The sequence below is a fragment of the Pelecanus crispus genome, chromosome 14, assembly GCF_030463565.1.
Source record: "Pelecanus crispus isolate bPelCri1 chromosome 14, bPelCri1.pri, whole genome shotgun sequence".
NCBI lineage: Eukaryota > Metazoa > Chordata > Aves > Pelecaniformes > Pelecanidae > Pelecanus > Pelecanus crispus.
This window is the reverse complement of record NC_134656.1, coordinates 3,474,548-3,493,214: the sequence shown is the minus strand read 5'-3', so window position 1 is coordinate 3,493,214 and position 18,667 is coordinate 3,474,548. Positions and strand designations below refer to the sequence as shown.

At 47.4% G+C, this 18,667-nt stretch overlaps 1 protein-coding gene across 1 annotated transcript in view; it reads left to right on the top strand.

Annotated features, from left to right (window-relative positions):
* Positions 1–18,667, top strand: part of COL9A3 (collagen type IX alpha 3 chain) — a 39,390-nt gene that overhangs the window by 14,935 nt on the left and 5,788 nt on the right. Inside the window, 16 exon segments of the mRNA XM_075721078.1 lie at positions 223–264; positions 1,666–1,722; positions 3,400–3,453; positions 3,935–3,988; positions 4,542–4,595; positions 5,377–5,430; positions 6,588–6,641; positions 7,086–7,139; positions 7,433–7,486; positions 8,100–8,153; positions 8,830–8,874; positions 9,888–9,941; positions 10,351–10,404; positions 12,981–13,034; positions 13,794–13,865; positions 17,396–17,431. Coding sequence (XP_075577193.1) covers positions 223–264; positions 1,666–1,722; positions 3,400–3,453; positions 3,935–3,988; positions 4,542–4,595; positions 5,377–5,430; positions 6,588–6,641; positions 7,086–7,139; positions 7,433–7,486; positions 8,100–8,153; positions 8,830–8,874; positions 9,888–9,941; positions 10,351–10,404; positions 12,981–13,034; positions 13,794–13,865; positions 17,396–17,431 — 846 coding nt within the window.

Below are 18,667 nucleotides of genomic sequence, written 5' to 3'. Positions count from 1 at the left end.
TGCACCTCTGGAGGATGACCACAATGCTAACATGTCTGTGTTGAGGACTAGTGCTGCTCGTAACGCTCTGGGTTCAGGGGCTGCATTTTGCGCTGTGGGGCTGGGTATCTGCGTTGTGCTGAGCCACCTGAGCTGGGTCTGTAAAGTGCATTTGCTAGGAATTGTATTTCCTCCTGGTGTTTGTCTTGATGTATTTAAAAGACCACATTTCATGAATTGCAGGGTCTTCCGGGCACTTTTCCTGATGGCGGTGGGGACCTTCAGGTAGGTGTTTTCTTTATGTAGCATGAAAGTATTTTTTGGTTTAATCCTTGATGTGACTTTCCATTGGCGTGCTTGGGTGACTGTCAGACCGTTTAACGTGCACCGTTCCGACCTGCAGAAATGGGCCTAAACTGCCGTACTGCAGAATGCGTAAGTGTTGCGTGCACATTTACAAGACTGAAATGTTTCTTCAGGGAGATAGATATGCTAGTGCTGATTTTTTTCCGTGATCTTTGCTTTCCAGTTTGCTTTCCAAAATGCAGGTTTTGCATACGTTCTGCATTTACAAAACAACTTTAGCATTTGGTAAATGACAACAGCTTTTCATGCATCTGTTTCCGATCCTGCTTTGCAAGAGAAAAGGTCGTGCGTGTTGCACTGTTTATTTCCATGGATGGTGGCACCGAGTTCCTATGGGCATATGCTTTGTTTAGACTTACTTCCTTATGAGAAAGTCTTGATTCCTTTCTTTCAAGGGAATAAAAGGAGTGTTAAGCCCATGAACGATGGAAGTTCCAGATTGCGCAGCTGTTGTTGTGACAGCATCTTTGGTTTTCTAATTGGTGTGCCCCAAAAAAGCTCAGAGTCGGTTTAGACTGCCTTATGGCAAGTCATGTGGAAGTTAATAGAAAATGATGCTATTTCTGCAATTATAATTTAAGTTACCGTGTGGAACATACTAGAAAATTAAATTCCTGCCACAGAGGTGTAGCCTGAGCTTTTATCAAAAGAAAAATCCAAACAAAAAAATGAAAGAAAAGCTGCAGAAGAAAATCTCATTCCATATTTATAGTTTTTAGAGTATGGCCTTTTAAGCCCCATTAAATTTCCATGCATGTTCTGATTTGTTCCCAGTCAAACTAGAATTCGCACCAGCGGCTCACCCACCCCTAGACATCTGCAGGTACCAGCTTTATTGGGATTTGGGTTAATTTTTTATAGGTCCCCTTCTGATAAACTCTAATGCTTGTCATTGTTGCAGTTAGGTGAGCTGTCTAATGGAAATCAATAGGGGTCAATGAATGCACAGAATTAAATATGTTCCTAATGATTTACAAGATACCCATCCAGCTTCACTGGAGAACTCTGGTTCTCCACTATTTTGGACTATGGACCACTGTCAGCCTTCAGAATTTTTCACAGTCCATGCAGGCATGCTGAAAGTGAAGCAGACCATTCCTAAATCATTATTTTGTGGGTTACTGGGGGCCTGAGGACCTGTTTAGGACCTCCTGCCACAGGGGAATGCCGGTGAATACGTGATGCTATGAATGAATAGGATTTAGCGGGTTTAGAGCCAAAACCCACATGATCTTTTCCCCTCTCCCTAGTAATGAAACCAGCTTCCCTGGATGTGCTGTGTGTACTTGATAAACCAAAGAACGTTTCTGTTTCTTGCAGTGCCCAGCTCTGTGCCCGCCGGGTCCTCCAGGTCCCCCAGGAATGCCAGGGTTCAAGGTAAGAAAAATACCGCCTGCAGATACAAGGGTCAGTCTCCCGAAATAAATACCACTGTGAACCCCTGGGGTTAAACTGCTTTATATACACGTCTCCTGTAGGCTCCACACCGCTCCAAACCAGCCATGCATTTGCCTGGGTTTATGCTGTCGAAACAGAAAACCCCCAATACGGCCAAATATGAGACAACAGGAGGGTAAAGGACCTGATCCTGCTCTCTACACGCTGCTCCCGCACTCGTAGCAACAGCTGCTCTGCCGCTGAGCTCAGTCGTGCAAAGTGCCAGCAAAGCCTGCGCGCGCTCTCCCGGCGCCGTCAGCGAGGGGCTTTGCATCCTCCGAGTGCTTGCGGGCGCCGTGCTTGGCGGGTCCGTCCCTTGCAGGATCGCAGCCTTTGTCAGAGGGAAGATTTAACGACTGATTTTCACTACGGCCATTTATTCCTACAGATGAAATGTAACCCTTTGCATAGGGCAAGCGCAAAGATCAAAACACCACGCAAGCCTTGCGAGGCGCGGCTGATGAACGGGAGCAAGCAGAGGGCAGTGGTTCAGAGCTGCCTGAAGTGATGTGCTGCCTTTTCAGACTTCAGGGAGCTCTAAAAATCTCACCAGTTCTTAAATTGTGCTCACAGACCCTGTATGCACAGCGATACACACTTTACTGCAGCAAGATATAACTAACATGATTAAATACAACTTAATTGTCATTTTATACCCAGCGTAGCATCAGGCAGCTTTCTGTTTGTTGTTGGATTCTGGTACCTAAATTTTAGGTTGCAACCCGCAGGAAACCTCGCTCAGCAGTTAAACATCTCCTTCTCTGTCCCCTCTATGATTCACACAAATTCTGTGCAGTAGGTTACACTCCAGCAGTGAGCTGAAGTAATAAGTTACTCGAGTTTTTTAACAGGATTTAGCAGAAGTTGGCAATGGGTGGAACATCTCCTGGGAAATGCTCTCAGGTCCTCATGAATGGACCTTTTGCAGGTCTGTTTGGTCTCTGAGCTGAGTCATAAATATCATTAGAAATACACAATGTTTAGGGTATGACTGTTCAAAATTCATAGCTTATGAAATGGAAAAACCTGCGAAGGTCTCCAATTATGATGTAAATGATGCACAGGACCTTTTGCATGGTCAGGAATAACATCTGCCGTGGCTGAAATTAGTCTGTGTCTCTCCCACAATAATAGGAAGGGACCCAAAAAGAAAATTGAGTCCTAGTTTATATAAAAGATTTCAGAGGGACGTGGATTTCTTTGCAAGCTGGATGATGCAGACATTAAAGATGACTTAAACAAAAAGGGGGCTTAAAGATGCAGAATGGGGTTTTCAGAAGCGTCTCAGCCCCGTTTTCAAAAGTGATGGGAACTGAGTTCTGGTCCCTGACCTGTAATTGAGAATTGCATCCAGAGACCTGTAGCCTAGTCTCACCGCAAGTCACTCCTGAAAACCAAATCTGGGCATTTCCTGCAACCAGATCAATTCTGACACGATGATACCTAATGCAGGAATGGCGCATGGCTAATTAACCCCAGTTACAGCACGCGTGTAGATTATTTTCCCAGTAAGTTGTTTGCTTTGTATGGGTTTAGGTCTTAACAGCTATCTCACAAATTTTAAATTTTGAAAGGAGACTGTACTGGAATGTGAATAATTGGAGCTCTAATTTCTAGGGACACACTGGTCACAAAGGAGAACCTGGCGAAATAGGAAAAGAAGGAGAAAAGGTAAACTTCAATTTAAAGGGGGTGGGGGAGGATTTTTCTCTTCAAAAGCACCATAACAAATAGTTTCTTCAAGAAGACAGGGAGAAATGAGGCAATTGGCTGAACAACAAGGAGAAGTTACTATGACTGAAGTGCATTGGCTTCCATTGCTCTGCATGTGTGACACTGTGCTAATACTTCAAGAAAATTCATCTTCCCAGTAATCATAATGTTAAGATCAGTTCGATAAGTTAACACCTATTGTTTCACATGCAGGGATGTCAGCTCAGGAAAAAAGTCCTGCGTTAGTCACTCAGGTAAATTCCTGACTGATCAAGTGTTCTTGCACGTAGAAGAAATTGCCTATAACGTAGAAGCAAATTCTGAAGCAGAAATCTGAGTGGGAGGGAGCTCAAGGAGAAATAAGATGGGAAGGTCCCTGGCTTTGAGTTGACAGGCTCATGCTGTCTCGCCCTTTGTCTAATTATTTTTTCTCTCCCAGGGCAACCCTGGCCCTCCTGGTCCTCCGGGCATTCCTGGCAGCGTTGGCCTGCAGGTAACACCTACTCTTCAGTCCAGTTCCCGTGACCTTTTTACTGTGAAACTCAGTGGTGCCATCAGTCATTTGGCGTTACGCAAACAGCTCTTGCCTCTGCATAATAACAGATGTGGAAGTTGATGCTGGTAAAAAAAAAAAAAAAAAAAAAAATTGTGGTGGCTTCACTGAGCTTTAATTCAGCTCCTGCTTTTGGTAGCTCACCTTGGATGAGAAGTCCAAGTGATAGCCACTGTCTTGCTGGTACTCCAGGAGAGTCCTGGGCACCTTTTGGGTGGATCTGAGCCTGGGCTCTGGGCTGGCTTGACAGCCTGGCAGGCGGGCTGGGGAGCGCAGGCACGCTGAATGCACGTCTGCATGGGGTGTCTCCGCTGTCACTTGCGCAGAGGTTGTCACCGAAGGGGACAAGAATTTGTGCATCAGAAGGCTGAGCTTTCTGCCGCTCTTCACTGTTTCTTAATGTTCTCTGTGTTGTTGAGTTGCTACGTTGTGCTGTTCTGCTATTTTATGTTTAACAATGATTGGGTTTTAACTGATCTGTTTTCTTAATTAGGGCCCAAGAGGACTAAGAGGCCTCCCTGGTCCAATGGGTCCAGCTGGTGACAGGGTAAGAAAAAACGTCTTTTGATTTCCTTTTTTTCCCCCTCCACCACCAGTTTTTCTTGTACAAGGTCCGGGTGGCATTTGTCCTTACTGAAGGCCAGTGGGGAACTTGCAAAGATGCAAAGTGCAGGCTCTTTCCTGCCCTCCCCCAAGCAGAACAACCTTCCAGAGGCAGGATGAGTCTACATGCATGAGGGACTGACAGGATCGGGCGCAGCGTTGATTTAAGCATTCAGACAAGAAGGACAAAGCGCTGGCCCTGCAGGACTGACAATGTTAAAGAATCTTGCAAAAAAGCTGGCAAATGTTCCATGAACATTTCACTTTCTGCTCTGTCTCTTTACAAGAAAAAGCTAAAGAATCACTGGCGGACAGAGATTTCCAGGACATGAAAAGCCTGCTCAGGGAGAACAGGGTCAACCTGCAGCTCATTGTGGCTTTGGACTTTTGCCAAGGTCCCTTGACCATTGCCCTAGGGGCTGGGTGGTTTTGAATTTGATAAAGTCACGCATTTGTTTAGGAACAAGTGTGTTATCAAGATACCGAGGCCATGAATGATATCAGCGTATCACGGAGATAATGGTGGGCAGATCCAGAGTAAAAACCTGTGTGTTCGTGTTCGGAGGGCGATCTTCTGCCAGACTGTGTTGCAAGCCAGCAAGAACTACCGGGTATCTTTCCAGGGCTTTGTGTGTTTTCTTAGATTGCGGTATAAGGTGGGGATAATGTTACGTCACCCTCTGCCAACCACAGCATTACAACGATGTGTTTATTATTCTTTGCAGGGTGACATCGGTTTCAGAGGGCCACCTGGAATCCCAGGACCTCCAGGCAAAGCTGTATGTATCTACTTCTCAGCATCTCTATGGCCATGCCTTCCACAACCAAAGCTTAAAGTTTCTCTCCCCTGCGCTAAACTCTCTGCTGCCAGTGACCAGGAGGAGCGTGCTGACCATCTCCATCAGATTACTGCCTTTGCCTTTTTCCCTCCAGTTAAAGCAATGTTATTTCACCTGACCCAGATCTCATGATGTCTTTCCCTCAGTCATGCCCCATGCCAGAATAAATTCACCACATTTCCATTGCTCTCTGTTCTTCACCGCTCTTCGCTGAACATCAGCACTTGGGCAAGCACTTGAGAGGGGCGTCTGTGTTGCTCTTGGGAAGAAGAGTTTTGAGGAAGAATCAGTAGGTGCTGTCCTGAGCTTACATCCTTTCAGCCTGATCTATTCCTAAGTGCCCACAGCTCTCAAGGGCTTTAGCTACAAGCAGAAATAGTTGTGTATTAAGGATGCGGTCCTCATCCTTTCACAGAGCTCTGGGGTGAAGTGTAGGAGAACACAGAACCTACACGCTTACCTGTGGGCAGACCCCTGTAGCCTCCTTTCTGTGCCCAAACATGAGACTGGAGCTGCATCTGCAGCATTATGGCCTCTCTAAAAGCATTTTCCACTGGCCTACCACCCAGTCTCTCCTTAGTGCGGATAATGTGACATCCACTTTATAGCAGGCACCTTCGCCTGTCTACAACAGCCGACATGCCACAATCTGCATTGACCCCAAGGCAGTACCACCTTCTGGGGACCCCTCCTTAGTCTTTGCAATTACAGAATAAATTCATCTGAACTAAAATCAAATGAGGTGTTTACTGTCCGCCAAACATTTAATTATGCCAAGCAAGATCTAGACAGTAAATATTAAAATTTTTCTCCTACTCTGTTTCTGATTAAAGAAAATGCGTCATTAAATGAAGGGGAAGATGGTCTCTGCCCCGAGGGATTGTTGGCAAAGTCCCTGCTGCAGTTCATCTGTGCGTCGGGAATTACAGAGTGTAACTGAGAAAGTACAGCCGAGCTCCTGGGGCAATGTGGACGCTCACGCCTCTGCTAATGCCAGCAAAGAGCACAAAAAAACCTTCATCGTTGACATCCTTGAAGCATTAGTCTTTGTCACTGTGTGATGAAGATGCTTAATGGCTTTTCCTCCTCTGTCATAGGGACCCCAAGGAAACAAAGGACCTCAAGGATTCAGGGGGCCCAAAGGCGATACTGTAAGTGCAGTAAAACACCCATCTGCTGAAATTTTGGACATGATGTTTAAAGGAGTCTGACAGGTTTATTATGGCTTGTCCCCACCTTGGTTTATTTGAAAGGGAGGTGAAAGGGACAAAAGTATTCATCTCAAAAATTAGATGTTTAAGTATTATTAAAGATGCTTAAGTAATAAGATGCCTAAGTGCTTCTTACAGCCTAGAGCACAGGGATCAGATCTTGCATCTCCATCCCTTGAAATGATCGAGGATTTTCCCAGATGCTGCAGCCAGCAGATCAGTTTTCTGGTGTGTCCTAAAAGAACCACCATACCTGTACGAACAGGACAGGAGCCAGCACAGACCGAATGAAATGTCCCTACAGAGTTTGAGTATTATCTTTGTTGACTGATTGTTCTTGAGGGTTGTGTCCTGGATAACGCAGAATTTATTGTTGATTTCTAGGGTAGACCTGGACCAAAAGGAAACCCGGGGGCTCGTGGACTCATAGGAGAACCTGTAAGTCAATTAAATAGGATGCAGGTCTCACTGTTGTCTTGCTTGCGGATGATGAAATAAAACCACAGGAAAAAACTTGCATCTTACAGTCTTTGCTATCAAACTTCTGCTCTGTGGGTCTCTGTAAACTTCAGTGTAATCCCAGTTGAACCAAACCCTAGTAGTACTGCTGTTAATGAAAAATCTCCCCGTACAACTGGAGCTGGACCCATTGCCAAAAGGTTCTTTGATGTGAATGTATTTTGCGAACCACAGTCTCCTCGTAAACTTAACTGTGTTGTGCATGGTTGCAGGGCATGCCTGGCAAGGATGGGCGGGATGGAGCTCCTGGACTCGATGGTGAGAAGGTTTGTAAAGTCTTACTTAAACACTGCAGGAAAGATTTCTGTTAGGGTCCTATGTGTGTTGCAAAGCTACTGATGCTTGTCAAGAAAGAGCATGGCTGGAAAGCTTTTGCTTCTAAAGAGTTTTCCAATAGCGTAACTAGTGAAGAAAAGTGAAGTTGCTTCTATTAATTAATCCCAAGGAAATTCCCTAAAGAATGAAGATGCGTATATGGGCCAAGCACGTATGATCTAGACTCAGCTGTGTCCCTATACTTAGTGGTTCCTGTTGGCTGACTCTGGGCCTTCAGAGATGCATTTCAGAGCTGTTGAAAGACACGTCTGCTTATTTTAATCGCCTGTAGACAAAGTGCTGTCAGCCACTAGTTGCCTGGTTTTTGAACGGTGATCCTGCAGGAACGTGGGCCGTGTGCTGCCAGGGAAGGCTGGGAGCTGCAAGGGGAGCAATGGGCACCCCGTTCCCAGTGGGTGCCCGCCTCCTGTAGACACGACAGGCGCTGGGTCCTGCACATGTAGGGAGGGAGATTACAAATGCCTGTTTGGGAATGTGCCCCCTACCCGTGTCAGACCATTTTCCAGTAGCAGAGGGTCTCTCCTAACCTCTCGGTATCCACAGGGTGATGCAGCTCGCATGGGTGCTCCTGGAGAGAAGGGGCCAAACGGACTTCCCGTGAGTATGGCGCAGGACCCGCCACCTTCGGGGCGGTGCAGCAGCTTGGCCTGCCTGCAGAGATCACCCCTGGGGAGAGGGGAGCTTCGTTTTGTGCGTTGTCTCACAAGGGGCCCCATTTAAGCCAAGAGGAAATGCGCTTTTCCTACCACACAAGCAGGGGAGCAGTGTGCAGGACAGAAGGGAAAACATCCGGAGTAGCACCAAATACTGACACAGTAATGCCCTGGCTTTTGGCCACTGGCTCTGTTAAAACTTAAATTTGAGAGGGATTTTTCTCTTTCACATCCCAGTGATGTGCATCCCTTGTGCAGGCAGGTATTAATCCCTCCAGTCTTCCAACTATTTAAACAGAGGTAAAGTATTCCTTTCTTCCTGTCTTACAGAATATTTTGAACACCCCTGGAGAGAGGTTTCTGCTATGCAAAATGTTGCTGCTGCTGCTCTATTTGTATGTTCCTCCTCTTTGCTCTAACTGTCAAGGATTATTGTACGTAGAGCCAGTAGCACAGTGAACAAGAGGGAAATTGAAGCCATAATTTTCACGGTGAAAGCTGCAAAAATGTAAAGCCTCCATTGCTTCAAGCAAACATTGCTCCTTGTACATCAAATCAGACCAGAATAACAAATTAACTCCACTTCTTCTGGCGTGGCTTTAATTTTTTTTTTTTTTCAGGGACTGCCTGGAAGAGCAGGTATTAAAGGCTCAAAGGGTGAACCAGTAAGTGGATCTTTCTAATAATGGGTTCTGGTGCGGAAGCTACTAAACTTGTCACAGCAAGGCTTTTCAGCTTTTGGGGATTGGTGCCCACAAGTGGACCCTGGGAGGACTCACCCCAACGTGCCGGTGTCAGCATTCTGGGGCTGGGCTCCCCTGGCAGTGAGGAGTATATATATTTTTATATATATAATATATATGTATAAAATACAGATATATATGTTGTATAATGACTGAGATGGCCCTGCTCTTGCTGAGACAGCTCTTACACCTGGTTCAGTGAAGATCTAGCAGATACGCAGGAGAGCTGTCAGTGGTTTAGTAAGCCTCAGAAGGAAGCATTCACATTTTGTCAAAGTCCCAAGAGCAGGCTTCATCTTTGGGAATCAAAAGGCTGTGAGCATCTGCAAGCAGGAGCAGGATTATCTCCTCTTGCCTTTTGGAGACTTTCCCCCCACCCCAGGGGAAAAGCTGCCACAGAGCTGTAGATTGGCACCTACCTGCGAGATAAAAGAAAGTCTCAGACCAAAGCAGTCCAGCACAAAGCTGTTCTGGAAAGTGTCTTTTTTTCTGTCCCTGCCTGTCCTTTCTGAATTTCCCTCTCTACAATGCGTCGCTATTCGTGCTAGTCCTCCGGCAGGAGAGCACGCTGCAGGTAGGCGTTTCTCCTTGCGCAGGGGTGATGCAGGAATGAATGGAATGGGGTGTCCTGAGCACGCCTCCAGAAGAGCATCCCTGTCTCAGTGGTCCACTTCAGTCCGCGGTGGGATATGGTGGCACTGCCCTGGGGCTGGCAGCCCTCCCTAGTCGCTGGTCCCAGGACAGGATGTACGGCGCCCGTTCTCTGAATGTCTGTTGTTGAGAGTTTTGTCGTCTTGGTCTTAAAACTGTAGAAGTTTAAAGCTGTTTTTATTTCCTGATGCAAGTCTTAACTCCCTCCTCCATTTGTCGCTCTAGCTAGGACAGAAATGACTCCCTGAAGTTATGCCCTAACTGAGTGTTCGCCTTCTCTGCAGGGCAGTCCTGGAGAGATGGGAGAGGCGGGTCCCTCTGGAGAGCCAGGCGTCCCTGTACGTAGCCCCATCATTTACACTTACACGAGCTCTGCTGAGCGTGTTTTAAACCACGCTGTGCCGCTGGAGCTCGCGTGCCGCTTCCCCGCGCAAATAAAGCTTTTAGGAACGCGGTAGGTGCTGTGCTGCCTGCACCACGTGCAAGCCCACGGCGATGAGCGCTCCCGGGCAGCCCCACGCGTGGGTGCGATGGGAGCCGGGCGGGCTCCTCCGGGCACGGGTGCTGTGCTGCAGCAGAGGCCAAAGCCCACCGAGGCAGGCGGTGTGACCTAGTGCTCGCGGCAGTGGCACAGGGAGTTTGGGATTGAAATAGCCCGGGGTTCAGGAATACATTCCAGCTCTGCAGATTGGGAAGGGTGGATTCGTGTTTCCTAAATGGCACGGCTGACTTTGGTGTTATTGCCAGGGCGATGTTGGTGTTCCTGGTGAGAGAGGTCTGCCGGGACCCAGAGGAGCAACCGTAAGTACAACGCTGCTTGCGAATCAAATAGATGCCAAGATTGAGTCCGTTACCTGGGCGTATTCTCTGGATAAAATAAAAGGCCACGTTCTGTCTTGGCAGAGAGAGCGTGGTCTTGGTCTCTGGGCAGTTTTGGCAGCAGAGGAATTACTCCCCCATGAGCGGGTCAGATCCTGCTCCCTCTGCCAGCTCCGTGCAAATGCAAAGGGGTTCATCCCATGTCGTTTGGCAAAGGAAGCCGCAGTTGTCCAGGAGGTTTGTGGAGCTGCTACAGTCGCGCAGGAGAAGCTGGGCAGTCAGTAATTCCCTGGTTAGGCAGTAATAATAAGGTTCAGCTGTGCTGAACGAGAGTCATTAATGAAGCAAAACTCCTGTTAAGCTACTGCAACGTACATCGCCACCAGCACACGAAACATGAAATCCTTCCCATTCCTGTATCGCTTTCCTTGGAGCAGCAGAGGGTCACTGCAAAACCCGAGGCCGTACAAGCAACAAAAGTGGAAAGCCTGCACATTGTCACGGTGCAAGACGGGGGCTTGAAAAGCGTTAAAAAGTTTGCAGACCTGTTGGGAATCTCTTGCCTTTCTTGCACATCGTTGCATGCTTTTCCCAACTGCTTGGAAATGCCCCAAAGTTGACAACCATACTGTGGGTGCAACACCGGAACAGTTGGCAGGTGGAGAATCTGTGCACACATTTCCTTCTCCCACCCAGTTCTGCAGCAGCATTATCTTGCTGGGAGCTTGGAGGTGTGAGCCCATAGGAAAAAAAAAAAACAACTCTCCATACACAGCTCTACCAGTTTTCACTTTTACTCTGTGAACTGACAACTTTTTGAAACTTCTGGGTTAGAAATCACTGAGGTCCTCAGGGGAGCTTCTTGTCCTGCTTTCATTGCATTCCCTGCATCATCTCAGAGCCTGAGAAATAAAAAGCTGCAGGAGCTGCAATGCAAACCTGAAAGTAGCTGCATGGCTGCCCGTTGCATCCCTGCTGAAAAGCAGAGATAATAAATGATATCAGGATGAGAAAAACCCGATTTTGTTCACATGACTAAAAATGCTAGGATACCTTTTATTTTGTCACTCCCCAACTAGTGCTGCCATTGTGGTTGGACCTGACCTTCCAGTGGGTTTATTGGGCTTTTTTTCTTTTCTTTTTTCCCCCTGCTTAATCTCATCTTGAAATCCAGAAGCCTACAGCAAGTCTAACATGATTTCTGGTGTGTGCCACTTGGAAAAAATTGAACTGTGTGATGATTTATTGTTTGTAAGCAGCTGCTCTTTAAAATTCCAAGGAGAGGGAAATCAGCCTTAGAAATAAACTAAATTAATCATGTTTACTTTTATGTCTGCAATTTTTCATCAAAATAGCTGGCCCCACAAAAGGTATCATATTATTATAGCCAAAAATCAAATGCAGTAGAGCTAATTGCATTGGTGCAGACTTCTGCCGTGCATGCAATAGCAGATGAACCCGTGTTTATTTCTAACCTGGGTTTCTGATTTCTGATTTCTGATTTGTGTTATTAGAGTCCTAATTGAGATGAAATGTAGTTACGCCTGGGCTGTTCCATGAGAGCTGCAGGATTCATCTAGCATTGAGACTGGCTCAGAACAATGAGAGATGGCGGAAGTTCAGATACCAGGGAGAATTTGTAGGGCTAACAATTAGGGAAAAAATACTTAAGGAAAAAATACAGATGCCATTTTAACACAGGGCACACCTGCACTTGCAATCCAGTAGGCAGCTGGCTTCTTGGCTACGCTGGACAGTCCGTGCTGACGGATCCCCTGCCTGCGGCAGCCGGTTTGAAGTTTATTTGTGTCCCTTAACGCTACACGCAGCGGAGACGGCTGCGAAAGGAGAAAAAGCTGAAATCCCAGCTTATGACAGAAGTTTGCCTAAGGCCTCTATTTCAAGAAGACACTTTACAAAATGGGATTTAGATGTCTAAATTACTTAGGGTTTTTTTCACCCAAGATCTTTATCGCATACGTGATTTTTCTCGGTAGAAAGCAATAGAGACTCCTAATGGCAATGTTCGTGTTCTGTCTAGTGAGCCGGGCTCTTAAAAGCACCTGCACTAACAGCACAAGAGACTGCGTTTTTCTGTATTGCAGGTACAACGTGTGTCAAAGCAAGTGGATGTAATTGCCATTTTTCATGTGCATGTAGCACATGTTTTGCAGTAGTTTCTTGTAGAACTGGATCAATTCAAATCATAATATTGGGATAGCAACTCCCCTGTAATGTATATTGTCTATGCTTTATCATGCTACCGCTTTTTGCCGTCATTGATCTTTACTACTCATGAGTATGGTATGTCGTTAAGCATTAATACATACAAATAAGCGCTTTTGCTAATAATTCCAGGAACATTAATAAAGCTCAGTCAGCATCAAGCACCGCTTTACAGCGGCTCGTCAGGTTCATCAGCAGCGCCGCTGGGCAAAGCGTTCTGCTGTACAGAACCGCGCGCTCGCTGTCCGTTAGAAGAGAGCCCATTTAATTACACAAGGGACTTCCTTGGCCCCGAATTTTCTCCTTACCAAAGCTTCTCTTTCTCTTTTCAGGGCCCACTTGGTCTTCAGGGCCCGATGGGAGCCCCCGGAGTCAGAGGTTTCCAGGTCGGTACGCTGACAAGGGCAATGAATGTGCACTGTGTTTTGGCAGGCCGCTTCTCTGCGAACCTTTGGCAAGACAAGCGCACGATGGCAACAAGTGATAGGAAGAAATGTTTTTCCATTTGCCAGAACCAGGTTGACGCCTTTACTAACGCAGTAGCGTAGAAAGAGCACAAGGCCAGATAAGCTGTCTGCTGGAACAATTTAGTATTTGTTTGCAAAAGAAGGGTTTGAGTTCAACCTACGTAAAGACACCTTAGTTTCTCCTTGGTCTTGTTGCGCCCAGCCTGTATGTCTTTGGTGCACCCCTTTTCCCTTCTGCTGCGCTGCCGGCTCCGCTATTTCTTGCTCCGCTCTCCAAGGGAGCGTTCGCAACCGCTCTCCGTTCCCCAGCGACAGCGGCTGAAAACCAGCGTAGGGTGCTGCCTGCTGGGAGCGTCGCTCGGTCAGGAGTGGCAGATGAGATCTTTGTTAGCGACAGACCTGGGCCAGCCGAAGGCCGGAGCCGCTTTGGCGGCGCGGCTGAGCTCGGGTGCGAAGCGCGGTGGGGCGGGAGTTGCGATGAGCTGTACCGACCGGCGCAAGCGGTACCAGCCCTCCGCATGCGGTCCCCAGGTCCTGGGCGGGGAAGGGAGCGGGGAGACTGAGGCAAATGACTTTTTTGAGCGTGTTACGGAGCCTGGTGAACTTTGGGGATGAGAAGATACGCAGGGTTTCTTGACGCTTTAAGCTGTAGCGCTTTCTTTTTTGTTTTCCTGACAGGGTCCCAAAGGTGCCGGTGGGGAGCCTGGCCTTCCCGGTCCAACTGGAATTCGTGGAGAGTTAGGTGACAGGGTAAGGAGACACGTATTATTAGACCAATAATTAGACTAATTCCTGTTTGGGAGACGTGAAATCAGAGCGTAACGGGGCCCCCAGGACGGCGTAGCTGCTGTCACGCCGGGCGCCACGGTCCCTCCCCTGCGGCTGCTGCGTGCCCAGGACGGACGCCCCGGCACGTAGCGGGATTCACGCGCCCTGCCCCTCCTGTTCCTGCCCCTGCTTCTCTTCCAGTTCACAAACTCACACCATTTTGAGATAGGATGGGTTGTTTAGAAGAGACTCTGGGATCCTATCCTAGCCAGAATAGACAGACATTTGGGTTTTTTCGCTGCTCTGTGTGCTGGTTTCACCAAAGCCTTGCTCCCCATGAGCGCGGGAGAGCTGATTCACGCGTCGTCGTTATTCAGATGCTTGATGAGGGGGTCTGGATTTTTTTAAATTACAGTTTGCTCAGTGATTTTTCTTTCTGAACAGCAACGCACCTGGGCCCCGCACCTCAGAATAAATGCAACTTTTTATTTAAATGAATTCATTCTCATTTCAAAGCAGCCAGCAGAGTCAAGTGAATGACATTTGTTCAGGGCTTGCAGGAGAACAGTAGCCGTGTGTTCGCCGGCTCCCTCGCCTCCAGCTTTAAGGTGAAGTTTCTCTGTAAGCAATCGCAGCGGCACCACGGGGGTTTCACAATGGCTCTTCTGTGCCGGCTCCAGGCAGGTTTAAAAAAAACCTCCTGGACGACTGTGAGCCTGGAAGTGTGGAACAGGAGGGTTATTGTGGAGCCGCGGGGTCCTGACTGCGTTCAGGGCTTCGCTGCCGTGAAAAAATGTGCGTTCCGAGGGGAAGAGGCCCCTGCACAGAGCAGCCTGGTATCCAGAGAGCTGCTCTGAGCAGAGGGAGGGAAACTCTTATGCTTCAAGGAAAAAAAAAAAAAAAAAAAATCTAGGTTTTATTTCTGGCTCTGAAGTTAAGTGTAGTTACTTGGAGATGTAATTGTTGGTTATTTCTTAACACCCCAGCTCGTTAAGAGCTTTCCCCAGGAAAGCGTGCTGTAGCAGGTTTGGATAAGGCTGGAGACTTCCCACCTCCACGTACGCAGCCGGCACTCAGAGCAGCTTCCAGCTGCCCGCCCAGTCCCACCAGTGCCCGCGGTCCTCCTCCATGCAGGCAGCAGCGAGGGCTGTGCCAGCGAGCAGCACCGCGCATTTCCACACATGACCGGGCACAAGATTTGGGCTGGGAAGACCCTAAAACCTCAGACCGTGTCTTTATAGCTTAAACAAACAGCCTTTGCTGCTGAGGGTGATGGCATCTGCTGGGGGGTGGACAAAGAGCGCAGCAGATGCTGCCCCGGGTTTGCTTTACCGACAGCCTGCTGGTCCTGACTCGTAGAAAGAGAAGTGCAAATACGGGATCAATACAGTTCCGCCACCCCAGCTGCAGCTAACCCATCACGCTCTCCTGAAATCAATTGTGGCTTTTTTCCTTTGGGAAAGAAAAAACCCAATATTGCTGCAAGCCTGAGTTAACAGGTACTGATACGCTTTTTCACAGTCCTTGGACTGACTGTGGCCAGGAATATAAACCAGCATATCAGTAAGTGTGTTTCCTTGCATGGAAAATACAGGAATTTTAATGCATTTGACCGTAAGATATAAAATAGCATTGAGGCGATATATAAACCATCTCGTTGGAGTGGGATATTGGGGAGAGGAAGGATTTGACTGTTATTACTGACTGTGGTAGCAATACGTAAATATTTTTCCTAAGTATTTTTTAAGATGAAATTCCTGGGGATTCTGAATGCCGGCAGCCATCTGGGGCAACATGTCTCTCTCGGCTCCATACTGGCGTCACTAGATGCTTGGCAAAAAACGTTAGTTGTGTTTAACTGATAGAGTGACACAAACATGAGGATGGCTGGTGGACATGGGGCTGGTGGGCCTGAAGTCCTGTCACTTGTTCCTGCTGCTAGGAATTCCTGCTGCTGTGAATTACAAAGTTTGGAATCAAAATTTTGGGGGCTAAGCTTTTCTTCAGGGGACTGGTCCTTGCAGGGCACAGCCCTCGGTGCCTAAGCTGTGTTTTATTGCCATAAACTTTCATGGAGCTTTGGGACTTTGTGAAGCTGTCGGTATAAATCTAGATGATAACGTTCAGAAAAGAGTATATTGCCTTTGCCATCGGCGAATGTAAAATGGGAATTATAAATAGCTGCAGCCATTCTTGCATTTCCACATTCCATTGTCTGTTTTGCCGAGAATTATTTTTTCTTTAATAGAAATCCCCCCCCCCTCTTTTTAACTTATTGAGTGCTTGACTTGAACAAAATGATATGCCCTTATTATATGTGTTTGTCCTTCTCTAAGATTCTATTCTGCTGAGCCATCTCCAGATCTAGTGATTAAAAAAAGATCAGTTTGCAGATGCCAGACTGATGAATGTGCTGCAGAAATCCTGTCTGAAGGGTAAAATGGTTGAATTTCCCTTGTAGATTTTGCAGTAGAGAAAAAATTCTGGGGTTCTCCTGAACTCCTTGTTGGCTCTGCTATGTGGACCCAAAGTCATGAATAGGGCTGAAAATGTCTCATGTCCTCTCTGTGAATGCCAGGTAGATAACGTTGGGAGGATTTTTCAAGTTGCCTGTATTATTCCTAGGGCGATAAGCAGTTTATCATCTAAATGTATTTTATTCCTCTGGCCGTGTTGTTCTGTGAATCTCAAAGTCAGGAGCACCTAACTAAATCCCCAGGAAAACTGACAGTCTAATAAAGCCTTGAAAAACCATCCTGACTTTTTCCCCTTGCCGTACAAAAATGTTCTTGTCCGTTTTATACCATGAATAAAAATTCAGTCATCTCCTCGCATCTTCAGGTGTGAAAGGCAGAGATCAATCACCCACCAGTCTCATCCTGGACCTTGCCCTATAATTTGTGAACTTGTAAAATTGCTGTTTCGGTCATGATAGTAAGATGACAATGATGAAAAGCAGAGGGGCAGAAGCAAAACAGAGTTCCTGCCGCTGGGATAGATGTGAAAGATGACTTTTGTGAGACAGGTTTTAAAGACTAGGATTAAAAGCGCAGAATTCATTTTAGTTTTATTTAGGAGATTGAGGAGGATGGTATGAAAAAGGCCAGTGTAGGTAACCCATGTCAGGGAGGTGGGGAGCAGTGCGTTGCCCGACCATGTCAAGAAAGTCTCTCTGGTCTGGCTGGACAAGGGCTTGGTGGGCAGAAGACCACCAGGCCTGAGCTGAGAGGTCCTGCTTGGTCTGGCAGCTGCTCTGCGCTGTAGGCAAGAGCCTGAGAAACTGTCCTACAACGCAAACCGGGGGCTGCAGAGAGGGCTACAAAGCTAGCAAGGATGCTTAAAATCTTTTCTTGTTTCTAAGAAGTAGGAATGAGATTCGGTGCCTCCTGCTTGGCAGTTGGGAGACTAATTCCCAACCCCTTGCTGCACGAGTGACTGTCTGACCGCACCAGGAATTCAGAGGAAAATAACAGTTTGAGCTCATTTGCCTTCTTTCTTTTACTTATTCTCAGGGTCCTACTGGTGTTCCTGGTCCCAAAGGTAACCAGGTAAGTGAAGCTGATCTTCCTCCTGGGATGACTTTCATGCTGTAGTCAGCAGAGGCATTTAAACCACACCTTAGGCGCAGCCCGTGACAGCGCAGCCAGCTTTTCCTCCTTTCAAATGAAAACACCCTGGAGCAGACGCCAACAAAACCCTCTCTGGTCCCGTATTTCCTCCGCTGGCGAAAGAGATGTGGCCTGTTCTAATGGCGACACGTGACAATGCGGCGATAAAAATGCTAGGCTCTTGCTGGTTATTTGGTAACCACGAGGTATGCCGTATATGAGCTCCTCACATCATGCTCCTCCTGAACTAAGTTTAGAAGCACAGCTTTTCGCTGAACATCATGTGCCTGAGGAAGAGGATTCCTACCCTCAAAGCTTGGCAGACTAATAGACTAATTTAATCTTTTGCTTTTTGCTGCTTAACTTCTATAGTTGGATTAATCTCAGTGATGACCTTTTGAGCCAGTTTTCATCAAATATATGACTTTCATTAATGCATGACTGTGTCTTTGCAGAAAACGAGTGCTTTTCCAGCAAGCGCTGCTTGTTTTGTTTACCAGTGTCAGTGTCTGTACGGTCCCTGCTTTGTTGCTCAGGGAAAGACCAACCTAGCCTGCGTTTCTCTTGAAATACCTTCTTCTCTAAAGCCCTGTAGTCACCATAACAATGGTCATTATCTGCTCTAATTGCTGTTTAATAAGCCAGCTCTGCTGCAGAGCGTTCGGCGCGGGCAGCGCTGCCCGTGCAGCCGGTGGCGGGAGATTGCAGCGATTCGTGTCGCCCGCAGCGATGCTCGAGCTGCGCACGCTGCTGTTGGCTTAGTGGAGGTGATCAGCCCATTGATGCTCCTTGTCACGGCTAGCAAAATCAATGTCACCGGAGCTTCAGCCACCCTTGCGTTAGGGTCCCCAGACAGAGTGGAGAGGCGTGGTCCTCACCAAGCGAAGGATCGCTTCTGTTTAAGGGTGGGATGAAGCTGTTCTGCAGATGACTCTTTCCACTGAGGAGGCCTAGAAGACGCAGGGATGCTGGACCCTGAACATTCAGCTGTCATTGCAAACGCACGTTTTTTTGTGAGACTCCCAGAGCTGGGGAACCTGAAATTTAGATTCCCTGTAAGAGAAATGCCAGTGCCAGCCTGTGGATGTCTTTTATGGCCACCCCATCAGGGCTCTCCTCTGTAGGAATTTGGCCTTTCATCCAAGTACCAGCTTGTTGCAAAGGGCACCTACTCCT